A 15,391-nucleotide genomic window follows, 5' to 3' on the forward strand; every position below is an offset into this window, starting at 1 on the left:
GTCACTCAAACACTCTCGGTGTTTTCCAACCCCTAATTACACTCAATAACTTACGCAATGTTTAGCCTCATAATTCCTCACGAAATAATCTCTCGATCATTAACGAATCTCACATAAGATTTAATCTGCTACAAACACTTATGCTATTGGATGTAATTTGCCGAAGAAAGACCCACAAAACTCACCAAGCACTCGTTTCGGTGCTTTAAGTTTTCTCTGGACATGGACAACACGAATACCACTCTGTTACTTACTTTAACCAAAAAAAAAAAAAATACCACACTCTGCACTCTTCAACTACTGCCGCCCTAGGTGCCCACAATAGAATATATTATATGTGCCCATGAGTTGACCGAGTCATGGTCCAAGTCAAAGCCACGTTGGGCTTTCTTGTTTCACGCCCAAGACTCCAACATAATATAATATAGGAAAGTTGATATTATCTTTACAACTGCAACACGCCAAATTTAATTCTTGATCAAGATTCCAAATCTTAATCTGCTTTACTTAATTTCAAACTTTCCTATAATAAATCAGGCTTTATAATTTATCTGGGATCGGATTTTATTCACGGGCTCAAACTCGAGACATATTTTAATAATCTCTACCTTGACTCGACGTTTGAACCAAGTCACAGTCGCTTTGATAGAATTCGAATTTCGTTACTGCTCCCCCTCAGCCCCATAGGAACTCAACCACCACAAACATCTTCCAAGTTCAAGCCTCGCTTGAACTTTGCCATAACCGTGGACTGCATAATACCAACTTCACTTGCACCTTTAACTACTGCACAAGGATTTTCCGACACAACCTCCTTAACTACAGATAAAGCAAAACCATCATTGCATCGATATCTGTCAGGAGATCAAATACGCACCTTGTCACTTACAGCAACTGTTGGTTCTATAGGTTCTACCTCGCTAAAAGCACCATCTATGTCGATTACTTCACTAGTACCCGCTAACTTAGAAGTTTCTGGTTGCAACTCCACCTCAAGCTGAATACCGTTTAGATTCGTATAAACACTGCTATAATCACTCATAGCGAGATATACTGAAGACTCGTCAAATGTAACTTCTCTACTGATAACAAATGAATTTAATTTACCACCCGCCTAGGTGGCGCTGCTGGAGCGCGCACTCTTTCTCTCGCAAAAGGTTGAGTGTTCGAATCCCGGGTGCCGTAGGGTGACTTAACCGGTGCACGTGTGTGGTGGCTAGCACGTGTCGCCCCCGGGGTTTACCTCCCGGCTGTCGGCCGTGCGGGGGTTCCCTGGGTCATCAAAAAAAAAAACGAATGAATTTAATCCCGCGCACCACAACCAATAACCGTACTCACCTTGTGCATAGCCTTGGAACATGCACTTTCTTGGCCTTTCATCGAGCTTACCATCACTAACTCGAACATAACATGGGCAATCAAATATTCTAATAACATAATAATCAGCAATGTTACCTGACCACACTTATTCAGGAGTCCGACCTCCAATCACAGTGAATGGGGATCTATTTACCAGGTAGCTTGCCATACTAAGCGCATCCGCTAGAAATCTCCTAGCCATACCAGCACTAGAGAGCATTTTATGGGCCGTTTCTCATAATATTCTACTCATCAACTCTACAACCTATTATGGTTCATTGGCACTAGTGCGGTGTTTCACTATGCCTTCGTTCATACAAAATTCGTTTAATAGCTTCGAGCAAAACTCCATACTACTGTCAGTACACACATTCTTGATCATCTTACCAGTCTCCTTTTCAATCAAAGCTTTTAACTACATGGTCCTGGCAACAATATCAAACTTGTACCTAAGCACAAACACCCACGTCTTCCTCAAGTAGTCATCCACAACTGTTAGTATAAATCCAGCACTCTTCCTTGAAGGAAACCACGACAACCTGCGAACATCCAAGTGAATTAATTCCGCAATATGTATGATTTCTCTGTCAATCGCATTGAACTGCACTCTCTGCTGTTGATTTAAATCACAGCACCTGCATACATTCAATTCATTAGCAACGTAACCATATAGCAAATTTCTTTCACTTAGAACTTTCAGGCTTCTCTTGTTAATGTGCCCCAAACGCATATGCCATAATTCAGACTCTCGAGTAGATGCATTTGACGTATCCGCAGTGAATTCCGCCACAATCTCACCTTGAAGCTTATACTGGCCACTATGCTCGATTCCTTTCATTATTATCAAAGCACTCCGAGCAACCTTCAAAACTCCATATTCTAAAGAATATCGATACCTGGCTGATTCCAAGGCACTCAAGGAAATAAGATTTTTTTTCAACTCTGGAACATGCCTCACTTCAATCAATGTCCTCACGATACCATATGCATTCTAATTCTAACATCACCAACACCCATAACATTGCACTCTAAATTGTTCCTCAAATGTACTTTACTATTATCTGTGCACTGATAAGTAGTAAACCAGTTCCTATTTGGTGTAACATGAAAAGAATAACCGGAATCCATAATCCATCTGCCAAACGACGAATCATCAGTGATAGACAATACATAATCAACATTATCCGAATTACCATCAGCTATAGCTGCAACGTCATCCGCAAATTCAACTCTAATTCTCTTACCCTTTTCGTTTTTTTGCTTAAAGCAATCTCTTCTAAGATGCCCATTCTTGCCACAGCTCCAACAGACAGTACCACCAGTCCTAAACTGATTAAGTCTATTCGAGTTTATACCACTGTTGCTAACACGTGTACTAGTTCTTTCTCTATTTTCACCTACTAAAGAAGCAAATACATATTCACCAGATTCTTTTGTCCTCACTCAGAATTAAATCTCGAACACCATCAAACGTCAAACTTGTTGACCTAGAGGAATTACTAACAGTAGTAACAATAGTATTCCAACTATCAGGCAATGAGGATAATAGAATCAAAGCACGTATCTCATCTTCAATGTCAATCTTAACTGAACTCAATTGACTAATGACCAAATTTAATTTATTAATATGATCAGCAACTAATGCACATTGGCCCATCTTTAAGTTAAATAGACGATGTATCAAGTAGACCTTGTTGATCGCAGAGGGCTTCTTGTACATGTCCGACATGGCTTTCATCAAACCCGCAGTGGTCTTCTCATTCACAATGTTAAACGCGACATTACGAGCCAATGTTAGTCGAATAACACCCAAAACTCGTCTATCCAGCAATTCCCAGTCAACTTGCTTTATCATCTCTAGCTTCTCCCCAGATAAGGAGCAAGTACAGTTTCATCTGATACAGATAATCCTTAATATGCATCTTCCAGAAACCAAAGTCCTTCCCATCAAATCTATCGATTTTCACTTTTCCTTCTTCCATCGCCATCGATTTGCTTCGACTCAGCCAAGTCCATCTCTGATATCAATTGTTGCGGAAGCAAGTGATTGAACAATAAAATAGACAGAACAAGAAAATAAATCGGACATCATATTTATGTGGTTCAGTCATGGTGATTTACGTCCACGGGGAGAGCAGCACGAAATTCCACTATAGATCGAGCGATACAACGAAAATTATAACCACACTCGAGTCACTCAAACACTCTTAGTATTTCCCAACCCCCAATTACATTTAATAATTCATGCAGTGTTTAGCCTCACATTTTCTCTCGAAATAATCTCTCAATCTTACTCAGGAATTAACAAATCTCACACAACATTTAATCCGCTACAAACACTTACGCTATCGGATGTAATTTGCCGAAGGAAGACCCACAAAACTCACCAAGCACTCGTTTCGGTGCTTCAAGTCTTCTCTGGACGTGGACAGCATGAAGACCACACTCTGCATTCTTCAACTACTGCCTCGCAAGGTGCCCACAATAGAATATATTATATGTGCCCAAGACTTGACCAAATCATGGTCCAAGTCAAAGCCACGTTGGACTTTCTTGTTTCACGCCCAATACTCCAACATAATATAGGAAAGTTGATATTATCTTTGCAACTTCAACACGCCAAATTTAATTCTTGATCAAGATTCCAAATCGTAATCGGCTTTGCTTAATTTCAAACTTTCCTATAGTAAACCAAGCTTCTTTATAATTTATTTCGGATCGGGTTTCGTTCACGAATTCAAACTTGAGACATATTTTAACATTCTTCACACACAATGGATTGGTGTAAGACTCGGTATCAAACCTTTCTTTGAGAGCTGAAAACGAGATAGGCCATACTTTAGCGGTTCGCTTTGTCTCCTCTCCCTAAGCGTTATGCTCTTTTTAGTTGGATCGGGTCAAAAGGTGATGAAAGGGCTAGAATTCTCTAAGGTAATTTGATCAAATAATTTCATGTGAGAACGCATTGCGTGTGTAGTGACTTTAGTTTTGAATTTTTCCAAATTTCGCAACTTATGCACTTTGACTTGTATTTATCATGAAGTGCTTGACCTATAAAATGGGCTTATATCGACATGTAATTTTACATATTTATTTTCCTAATTTTGAAGTTTCGGATAATATTTTGAATTTTGGCAGGAATGTAAAAAGGTTTCTTTCTACTTTTCAGGAGTCCACGCTAACAAACCCTAGAGCTAGCTATGCTTTGCGTTTTTTGGGAGAATACTTGGTTGCTAGCTTCTCCTTCACAAACCTCAATATCAATATGTACCCAAGCTTACCGCTTGTTATCATCGAGTACATCACACGGATACTCCAAGGACTCTATTACCACGAGGACGAACGATGAATCTTTCTTTTATCCAATAACTTACAACTAGTGAGTGGTGCACTAACCTTAATTTGTCCAATAATGTGTATTCATTACTGTGATCATTATAAAATTAAGGGAAAATACCACAAAAAACCCCAAACTATGTCACTTGTGACAGATTTACCCTGAACTTTTTTTTATGACACGAAAAACCCTAAACTATGCCACTTGTGATAAATTTACCCTGAACTTTTTTTTGTGACACGAAAAACCCCAAACTATGTCACTTGTGATACATTTACCCTACAATACTTTGGCCCATGGACATTTTTGTCTTTTTCCTTTTTCTGTTTTTTTTTCCTTCTCTCTTCCCTCCGCCGGTCATGGCGGAGGAAGCCGGCGAGGGCCCTCACCGGCGCTGGGCGAGGGCCCTCACCGGTGCTGGGCGAGGGCTGCCCTCGCCGGATTTGGCGAGGGCGACCCTCGCCAGCGTTGGGCGAGGGCGATCCTCGCCGGCGTCGTGCGAGAGTCGCCCTCGCCTGGGCGGGCGAGGGCAGCCCTCGCCCGGCGTCGGCGAGGCCGCCTCGCCGGACTGGGCGAGGGCGACCCTCGCCCAGCCCATTGTGACGCCGGCCGCCCGCAACTCTCGCCTGACGCCGGCGAGGGTCGCCCTCGCCCAGCACCGGCGAGGGCAGCCCTCGCCGGCTTCCCTCCACCATGGCCGGCAGAGGGAAGAGAGAAGGAAAAGAAAAAGGAAAAAGACGAAAATGCCCATGGACCAAAATATTGTGAGGTAAATATGTCACAAGTGGCATAGTTTGGGGTTTTTCGCGTCATAAAAAAAAGGTTCAGGGTAAATTTATCACGAGTGACATAGTTTAGGGTTTTTCGTATCACAAAAAAAAGTTCAGGGTAAATCTGTCACAAGTGACATAATTTAGGATTTTTTATGGTATTTTGCCTAAAATTAACAAGGTTCAGCGTTTCGAGTAGCGGATCAGACTCAGTTCTGTATAGCAACTGTTCTTTCGCAGTAAGTGGATCGTGAAGAGACCGATGGACGTACACGGTATATGCACTGTTAAAGAAGCCTGTGCTATATCTTTAAATCACGAGTAACCTCTGCGGATCGAAATAACTGGCATGTCTCGATGTTGTAATTTTGTAAGCAGGATCATAAAATGAGTAAAGAAATACGAACTGGCGCGAACATGCCTTTAAGATGTGCTTTTTATTTTTTTAAGTAATAACGATACATGGACCTAATCAAATCTCTCTCTCTCTTATCCAACTGTTCTTGGATTACTTTAAATGAGAAGGAGTAGTCGAATGTCTCATTTAAATTATTGGTTAATCATGTGCAAATATTTTGAGGTTTATCAGGTAGGTAATATGATTAATTATTTTTTCTTTGAATCAGTCATGGAGAATTCTGAGGAGCTAAACCAGATCTTCGCTTATTTAACGTCTGAAGAAAACCACAATGGTGTCTGTAGGATTCCCTCTCCCGTTCTCTCTCTTCTCGATTGTCTTCTCTTCTTCAGGCAGAGACAGTTTTAAAACTCGCCTCCGCCACCAATGATGCACGTGCCGATGCAGATGGCCCAAAACCCTCCGGCGGGGGCCGTCCCCGGGCAGTGGACAACGGGTCTCTGCGGTTGTTGTGAAGATCCCTCCAACTGTGAGTGCTTTCCCGCGTTGTATACGTCGCTGCTTTCAAAATTATGATGAAGCAAGTGTAAAATATCATCATTCTGATGAAACTTTCTAGTTCTATTACACGACATAAGCAATCCATCCTTTTATTAAACATCTAAAATTTCAACTTATGAACTAATTAATCTCTATATTCGTGTACAAAGGTGTCATCACTTTTTGCTGTCCCTGCATCACCTTCGGCCAGAACGCGGAAATCATAGACAGAGGAGCCACCTGTAAGCGCACATTTAAGCTTCAAACACACCATATTTATCAGTTCTTCTCTACATAATCATGATCAGTCGTACCTATACAGTTGATTAAAATGTTCCTCAAGTCTAATGAGAACGTATGTATGAAAAAACAATATATCTGCAGCTTGTGTCAACGGCGCGGTCACATGCTACTCGCTCGCCTACGCGGGCGTCGCGTGCCTATATTCGTGCACTTACCGGAAAAAACTGAGGGGTCTACACTCGTTGCCAGAAGATCCGTGCGCCGATTGCCTCGTGCACTGGTGTTGCATGTGCTGTGCTCTTTCCCAAGAATATAGGGAGCTCAAAAACCGCGGATTTGACCCTTCCATAGGTAAAACTTCTTCTGAAATCAAATCGCGATTGCCTGTGTGTTTCTTTACTTACCATATTTGCTTGATTAAGCTAATTTTGGTGATGAACATGCATACTTACCATATTGCTCCACGTCTCACATTGCTGAACGACATACTTAATAGAGAAATAATTAAGTGACCATCACTAATCAACTGTAAAAATAACATTCTCTTCTGGGCCACTAAAAAACAAATAATAAATAATTATAGATTATTGTGGGGTTCACTCATTCAAGAATTTGTAGCTCACAAATATATTGTTGGGTAGCCCAAAATAATTATGATAGAAAAACCTACTTAATATGAGTTGATCTCATATTCCGTCTTTTCAATAGCGAATCATTATAAACGGTCTCTGCACGTAAAAATCAACGTGGCACAAGACTTATTTTGGTTGAAGATGGTCAATTTCTCTCTTTTTAGCTTCCGGTAACAAACTGAAGTTATGTTCAATCTTTTCTGTCTTAGCTAATGTAGATGATCAATGTATGGCCTTAAGTTTTTCCTTTTCGTGATTCATGATGTGATAAAGGTTGGGTGGCCAATGCCGAGAAGATGAACCAAGGTGCGGCGACGATGCCTCCGACGATGCAGGGCATGGGTCGTTAACTTTGCTTTTCAGGGCCCATCTAATCCAGAGATTGTCCGTGTGCATTTGGCGCAAATGTGAGCTTCGCGAGAGCTTACGATAGTCGATCATGAGTCGAAAGAGTCGCCTACTTATATTCGCTTTTCCTATTTTTGCCCAAAACATGATTGAATTGTTTCATGGACCACTTGTTCGCAATTTTAGTTGCATCACCCTTGTTGTTCTGATTTGTTAGATTGGACATTGGAATTGGATGTGTTAATTTGAAGAGGGGCATACGTATGACGACAAATTAAGCTTATGTTATGTATTCCTTTTTTTCTTGCCGACTATTCAATTGTAACCAATACTCCGTGTTAGTAGAATTCTGAAAGAGTTGGTCAATGTTAAAAAGCTGTTGATTAAAACAGGTTACCAGTCACTTGATTTTCCCGTAATTTGGTGGTAATACATTGACAACTCTATGAAATTACTAAATCTTTTTGGCAGTTCACAAATTGTCAACTCTTTTTTTTATCTTTCATTAATTTTTATTTGTCTTTCTTACCAATACCTTAAATTACCAACTTCCATATACATTTATCAATCTTAATTTGAATGACTTACTAACTTTTTTTTATTAAATTAGCAACTAATTCTTGAGTTGTCAACTCTCATATGAGTTGCTTATCATTTTTATTTATGATTTTAATTTACCGACTTTTGTTATCGTTTACAAATTTTTATTTACCCTTTTTATAATTCTTTAAATTTATCTACTCTTATATAAGCGTACCAACCTTTATTTGTATGACTTACCAGTTTTTTCCTTTAGGTTACCAATTCAAGGCGATGGGGATATCTACAGTAAAATAGGGGTGAAAAAAGTGTGAGTCTATAAGAAATTTTCTTACGACCACTTTTAGATTACCCAATGTTGTTTGAGTTACCAATTTTACAATCAAATAACCACCTAAATTTTTGTTACTAACTCTATTTTGACTTAATCACAAATGTTTATTTTTATCTTAATTCACCAGCTTGTTTTACCTCTGACAGAAAAAAATTATTTTATTATTTATCAACTTTTAGTTACTTTTTTATTAATACTTTAAATTTACCAACTACTATGTGAAATTAACAACCCTTATCGAGTAACTTACCACCTTTATTCTCTATTAGTAAACCAACATAAAAGCTTGTCAAGAAAAAAATCAAATAAATGATTGGTAACTAAATGAAGTAAAAGTTGATATCCTAGAACTAGTTGTACAACCTAATTGGGAAAAAGTAGATAAATCACTCAAATTAGAGTCAATAGTGTTGAAGATACTGTTGCACTGTTGCCCCAATTAATTCTAATTGATCAATGTACTAATCAGGATCAATTAGGATTTATAAAGTATATATTTTTCCTTAATTAGTTCGACCCTATGTGTGACACCTCCAATTTGGACCAAGACGACCAAAGGTAAATAGTAATGGAATTGGCGAGCGGTCCGATCCGAGGGTCGGTAATGGAACGGATAGTATGGTCTGAACGAGTGTACCGAGGGTCGACCATGGGTCGTTGATACTCGAACGCGAATCGATCGCAAATCGGTCATGGATCATCGCGTTGAGTCGGGTAGGTCAAGGTAGGCCATGAACAAGTCATGTGCCAAGCCAAGAGCCTTGTGGCTTGATAGCGGATCAGGCTTTGTGCCAGCCGTGCAAGCTAGGCCTTGTGCCCGGTCAAGGACCGGCCCTTGTGCTCGTCAGCTAGGCCACAAACCGGCCTTGTGCCCGGTCGTGTGCCAGTCATTGTGCCTGACCTTTATGCCAGGCCTTGCGCCCATAAGATCCAGCTCCGACCTAGTTCCATGCCAAACAGACTTGGCCACGAGCCATGCAATGTGCCGACCGTGAGCCAATGAATGCATTCGGTCCATGAATCGATCCCTTACTTGTGTGGCCCAGCCTTGCGCTCGGCGCACCGTCCGTGCAACCCGACACCGTGCTCCGCGCTCATGCACTCTGCTTTGTGCCCGTGCAGTAGGCCCGGCGCCTGTATGGCTTGGCCGTGTGCCCGTGTGGCTCGGCCATGTGCCAGGCCTTGTGCCCGGTCAGGCTCGACTGAACATGCCATGCGCTTGGTCAATCTGGCTGGTCCGACCTTGCACCGTTCAACCTAGACTTTGACTTGGTTATGTCTGGTCATGCTTGGACATATTTTTACCCCAAACCTCGATTCGAATGGGATGGTCGACCATTTTTAGACATGTAAATTCCCATTTACTCAGTTCACCTTTGCTAGTATCATAATGGATTTTGGAGGATTGTGCTTAATGAAAAAATTGAACAATAAGTTGGTTGTCCTTAGTGAATTATTGAGTGTCCTTGAAAGGCTAGAACAAGGGTCACACACCCCAAATTTGGGGAACAAGAAGCCAAGAAGACTAAGTCAAACTTAGGTCAATAATTGAGGGCTAATCATTAGAGAAGTAATTACAATATTCATCCGAGCAGCACTAAGATGTACCAAAATTTGCGACAACATTTTTGGTGGAACGGCATGAAGACGGACATTGCCAAACACGTTGCTAAGTGCTTGACGTGTGAACAAATCAAGGCTCAACATTGCAAGCCTAGAGGATTATTGCAACCACTAGAGATTCCCGAGTGGAAATGGGAACACACTACAATGGACTTTGTAATGGGATTGCCGAGAAGCTAGAGAGGAAATGATTATATATGGGTAATTGTCGACAACTGACAAAATCAGCCCATTTTCTTCCAGTAAAAAAGGACTTCTCACTGGAAGAATACGCGGAGTTATATGTACGATAGATAATACGATTACATGGAGCTCCAGTGACCATTATGTCGGATCGAGATCCCAAGTTCACTACTACTTTCTAGTGAAGTCTTCAAACTGCCATGGGAACGAAACTCCAAAATAGCACCGCCTATCATCTGCAAACGGATGGCCAAACAGAAAGGACCATTCAAATGCTCGAAGATATGCTATGAGTATGTGTCGTCGATTTCAAAGGAAGTTGGGATGAACACTTGCTTCTCATTGAATTTGCATACAATAATAGTTATCAGCAGAGCATCGATATGGCACCGTTCGAGGCATTATATGGTCGAGCTTGCAGGACTCCAGTCTGTTGGAATGAGGTCGGGGAAAAGAAGATCATTGGTTCAGAGCTAACCCAACTCACAATAGAGACTGTGCAGGTGATTAGGGATAAACTTAGAACTGCCCAAAGCCGACAAAAAAGTTATGCTGATAGGCGTCAAAAGCCCTTAGAATTTCAAGTAGGCAACCACGTATTTCTTAAAGTATCACCCATGAGGGGTGTGTCGCGTTTTGGGAGAAAAGGAAAGCTAAGCCCTAGGTACGTCGGACCATTTGAAATTTTAGAAAGAATAGGGAATTTGGCTTATCGGTTGGCATTGCCACTGAAACTTGCTCAGGTGCATGATGAATTTCATGTATCCATGTTGAGAAAGTATGAGCCCGATCCGGCACGCATGCTAAATTTCGACGAGGTCGAATTAGACAGCAAAGTGTCTTATATAGAAAAACCGGTGCAGATTGTGGACCGAAAAGAGCAAATGTTAAGAAATAAGACAATTCCTAAAGTAAAAGTCCTATGGCGCCACCATGGAATCGAAGAAGTCACCTGGGAAAATGAGGAAATCATGAAGCGTTAGTACCCACATTTGTTCGAGGAACCAAGTATGTATTTAAATTTTAAAGATGAAATTTTATTAGAGGGGGAGAGTTGTGACATCCCCAATTTGGATCAAGACGACCAAAGGTAAATAGTAATGGAATTAGTGAGCGGTCCGATCCGAGGGTCAGTAATGGAACGGATAGTATGGTCGGAATGAATGTACCGAGGGTCGACCATGGGTCATTGATATTCAAACGTAAACCAGTCGAGAATCGGCCATGGCTCATCGCGTTGAGTCGGGTAGGCCATAGACGAGCCATGTGCCAGGCTAAGAGCCTTGTAGCTTGATAGCAAACCAGGTTTTGTGCCGGCCGCGCAAGCCAGGCCTTGTGCCCGGTCAGGGACCGGCCCTTGTACCTGTGTGGCCCGACCGTGTGCCACGCCTTGCGCCCGATTAGGCCCGATCGAACAGGCCAAATGCCTAGTCACTCTGGTTGGTCCGACCTTGCACCGTTCAACCTGGACTTTGACTTGGTTATGTCTGGTCATGGTTGGATATATTTCTATACCAAAACTCGATTCGAATAGGATGGTCGATCATTTTTAGATACGTAAATTCCCATTTACTCAATTCACCTTTGCTAGTATCATAAGTTGGTTGTTCTTAGTGAATTATTGAGTGTCCTTGAAAGGCTATAACAAGGGTCACACGCCCCAAACTTGGGGAACAAGAAGCCAAGAAGACCAAGTCAAACTTAGGTCAATAATTGAGGGCTAATTATTAGAGAAGATCTTATCTTCTAAGATACCCAATAATTGAATGTTCTTGAGAGTTCTAGAGGAGCCACACGCCCAAAAAACTTGGAGAACAAGAAGAACAGGAGACCAAGTCAATGAAATTATTGGAAAGCCATCACTAGAAGCCTAGGTGTCCCATTGGCAATTAATGAATAGGATGATTCATATATCCTAAACTTAGGGCATAATGACCCTAAAAAGAGACTTGTAGAACAAGTATGACACTTGTTGGCCAATTGAATCAACAATAATTTGGTCTAAGATTTGGCAAGATTTCCCCTCTATTATTACGCGCCAACTTGATACAAATGATTAGTCCATTTGGCAAGATCATTATTAGAGCTTGGGCTATAAATAGGAGAGCTACTATCCCATTCTTTTCTTTCCTTCAACCTTGCACACACTCACTCCCTCAGTCTCTCTCTCTCGGTCACTCTCTCTCTCGCCCTTCACCATCACCGAACACCCCTTTTTAGGACCACCCCGTGATACTAGAAGTAAGTGAATTCCCTATCATTTGGTTAGGATGTGCTGTTGTGTGGTTGAGCTCGAGTGATGACCTTATTTGTAGTGATTTATGCTTGCTTGTGCAATTGTTTGTTCCTGCATCAAGGCCATGAGTCAAGGCACGGACGGGTCACGAAATGGGGCGTCATATGGTCTTGTACCTATGTTGTGACGTGACGGACCAAGTTCGGCTTGGTGCGGATTTATGTTGAGGCTCATAAATTCGAGCCAAGTTCGGCTCCAAGCCGGCGTTCGGCATGGTGGACCAAGCCACGAACCCTAGACCGCGCTCGGCATAATAGGCATTTTGTCCCATAGATCATGAAATACACGATCACAGCACACCTTCAGGTTTTGAATGCAAGGAATATCGTTAACAAGATAAGAAATTGGATTGTTTGATGCTTATTGCATGATCACACGAGGGACTAAAGCTGTCACTGATGGATTTCGGGACGTTGGCGCCACCGATGGATTTCGGATACTTGGTGAATATCGGAAGAACCGATGGTTTTCGATTAAGAAATAATGAATTCTGTGTACTGATCTTGTATGCAACGTTTAAATACCAGGCTTGATGTTCTCTTGCCCGGTGCGCATGACATGTTTAACACATAGGTAAGGTAAGAAGCATTTTGCTATTGATTTGCCATTGACGAGCAAAACGGTAATGGTTGATCTCTTGTTCAATGGCGAGGCTACCTCTTAGTCGAAGTTTAGTGAATTTACTTACTGAGTTGTGAATTAAGAGCAATATATATATATATATATATATATATATATATATATATATAATAATTTACACTCCATTTATAATCCCCAGATCCTCGGTCACTTATGGTATCAGAGCCAAGGGGTAGATAAAGGTATTCTTTATAATTTCATTCTCAGTAAAGACGATTTCCTTCGTGGAGATCTTTTCACGTGATTTCTGGATGTGTTCCAGGCAGTAAAACCCAGTGGGGTAGTAAGACCGTTGGTAAGCATCGCCGAAATCTATTGAAAAGAAGAAAGTAGTCTTTTGAAATGAACTTATTAAGGAGATCTGAGTCTTCTTCTAGTTCTTTATCACAAATGTCCTCAGATCAAGGACCAATAAATAGAGAAGAAATTAATATAGAAGATTTCAATAAATCTATTGAAAATTGGTTTATTCCAAAAGTCAAATTGGATAAAATTTATGAACATTCTAAATTTAGACTCTTTGGAAACAATGATTACGTCATTGTTACTGAAGAAAGAGATATTCCACTTTCTAACTCCTTTGCTTCAATACAACTTTTGAATAAGGATTCTATAAAAAAGCATTCCTAGAAATGGAATTACATGCACATAGGATTGGTACAGGTTGGTGCAAAACCCCTTACCAAAGAAGGATTAGATACTTCCTTACTCCTTGTTTTAAGAGATGCTAGACTTTTAAAATATGAAGAATCTATTCTTGGTGCTGTAGAGACTAGTTTTGCAGCGGTCCAATTCATTTTGACAGTCACCCTGGTCTTACTGTCTCTCTCAAAGACAAAAATATTTTGAAATCTCTCACTCTTCAAATAAAAACCCATAATTATTCCATTGCTGAAGGTTCTATTCCCATAGCCCTTATATACAGAGTTTATTACAAAGTGATGAATTCTGCCTTCGGTAGCAAAGCTTTTAAATTGAATTCCAATAGAGAAACCCTTCTTTTACAAACTGATATTTCTAAAGCAAATATTACCATTCCTAGGACCATTCCTTGGAATCAAATAACCCTTCCTGATCAATGGGAATTAGAGAACTGAATTCCCCAGCCAATCATTCAAAATTCTGATCCTACCAATATCATTCAACATCCTGAAGGAAGAGTAACTATTCAATTTTCCAGAAGGTCTATAGATATTCCTAGAAGGTCATGCGACATTAGATCAATTCCTTCTTGGCATTCTACTTCTTCTCGAAGGTCAGTAGATACCATTCCTAATGTTCCATTAAATATCCCTTTGAATATTACTGAAGAAGCATCCACAAGTGCTCCCCCTCTTCCAAACATCAGTGGTATTGATAATAGGTCAGGAATTTCCAGGCCAGTTTATCAAAATACTCTCGATTTCCCTGATCCAACTCCTTCCGAAATGGAAGATCCTGAAATCAATGTTTTGGAAATAGCCTTTGAACCTGACATAATCTTTTTAAATAAAGAATTCAATTCCTTTGAAAATAAGCTTATCAGAGAATGGTTCTTTGCTAACTTTCAAAAACAAGCACTCGAAATCAAAAAGGAATATTACGATTACATGTACCAACATGAAGTCGAAGTATTCTTCTTTGATTGGTTTGAAAATGAATTTCTAAAAGAAAAACAAATTTTTGTTTTAGATCAATTTTATAAATGGAAATTAGACGATGGCCATGTCATCGAGTTTAATCATCCTCCCCTTAGAAAAATCAAACTTGAACATCGAGAAACAGAAATAATTGCTTCTCCTTTTAAAACTACCTCTGAAATAGATGGCATCGGTATTAAAAAAATTGTTGAACAAAATAATTTTTCTAATCAACACCTACACACCATAGGTAAGCAGCTTGATCGAATTGAAAATCTTACTCAAAATAATTTCTCATCTTCTTCTGTAGCAATTCTGAAAAAGGATTTAAAACCGCCCCTCTTTAGGAATTTTGAAATTCCAAAGAATCCTAGTCTTGATTTTGCCAGAGTCTTAGAAGATAGGAGAAGACTCCTCAAAGGAAAGACGGTTTTGATTCCTAAAAATCCTATAATTTTGGATACTCCTTTAATACAAAATCTGAGTGTCAAAGACACTCCTGACCGCATTGAATCTTCCAATCAGATCAATCTGTTAGATAAATCCGATACTGAATCCCTTCCAGAAATA

At 40.4% G+C, this 15,391-nt stretch overlaps 1 protein-coding gene across 1 annotated transcript; it reads left to right on the forward strand.

The window, feature by feature from the left end:
• Window positions 1-6,232: 6,232 nt before the first annotated feature.
• LOC115666130 (cell number regulator 2-like) lies at window positions 6,233-7,689 on the forward strand (the record flags this gene model as incomplete). The annotated part of the gene is made up of 4 exons (XM_030587916.2): window positions 6,233-6,353; window positions 6,535-6,606; window positions 6,749-6,958; window positions 7,513-7,689. Coding segments are annotated over 4 exons (480 nt in total), but the record flags the coding sequence as incomplete, so codon positions are not given.
• Window positions 7,690-15,391: the final 7,702 nt, after the last annotated feature.

This window comes from Syzygium oleosum, unplaced genomic scaffold (genome assembly GCF_021117445.2).
Source record: "Syzygium oleosum isolate NSW1041296 unplaced genomic scaffold, Sole_v2.1 Sole_v2.17, whole genome shotgun sequence".
NCBI lineage: Eukaryota > Viridiplantae > Streptophyta > Magnoliopsida > Myrtales > Myrtaceae > Syzygium > Syzygium oleosum.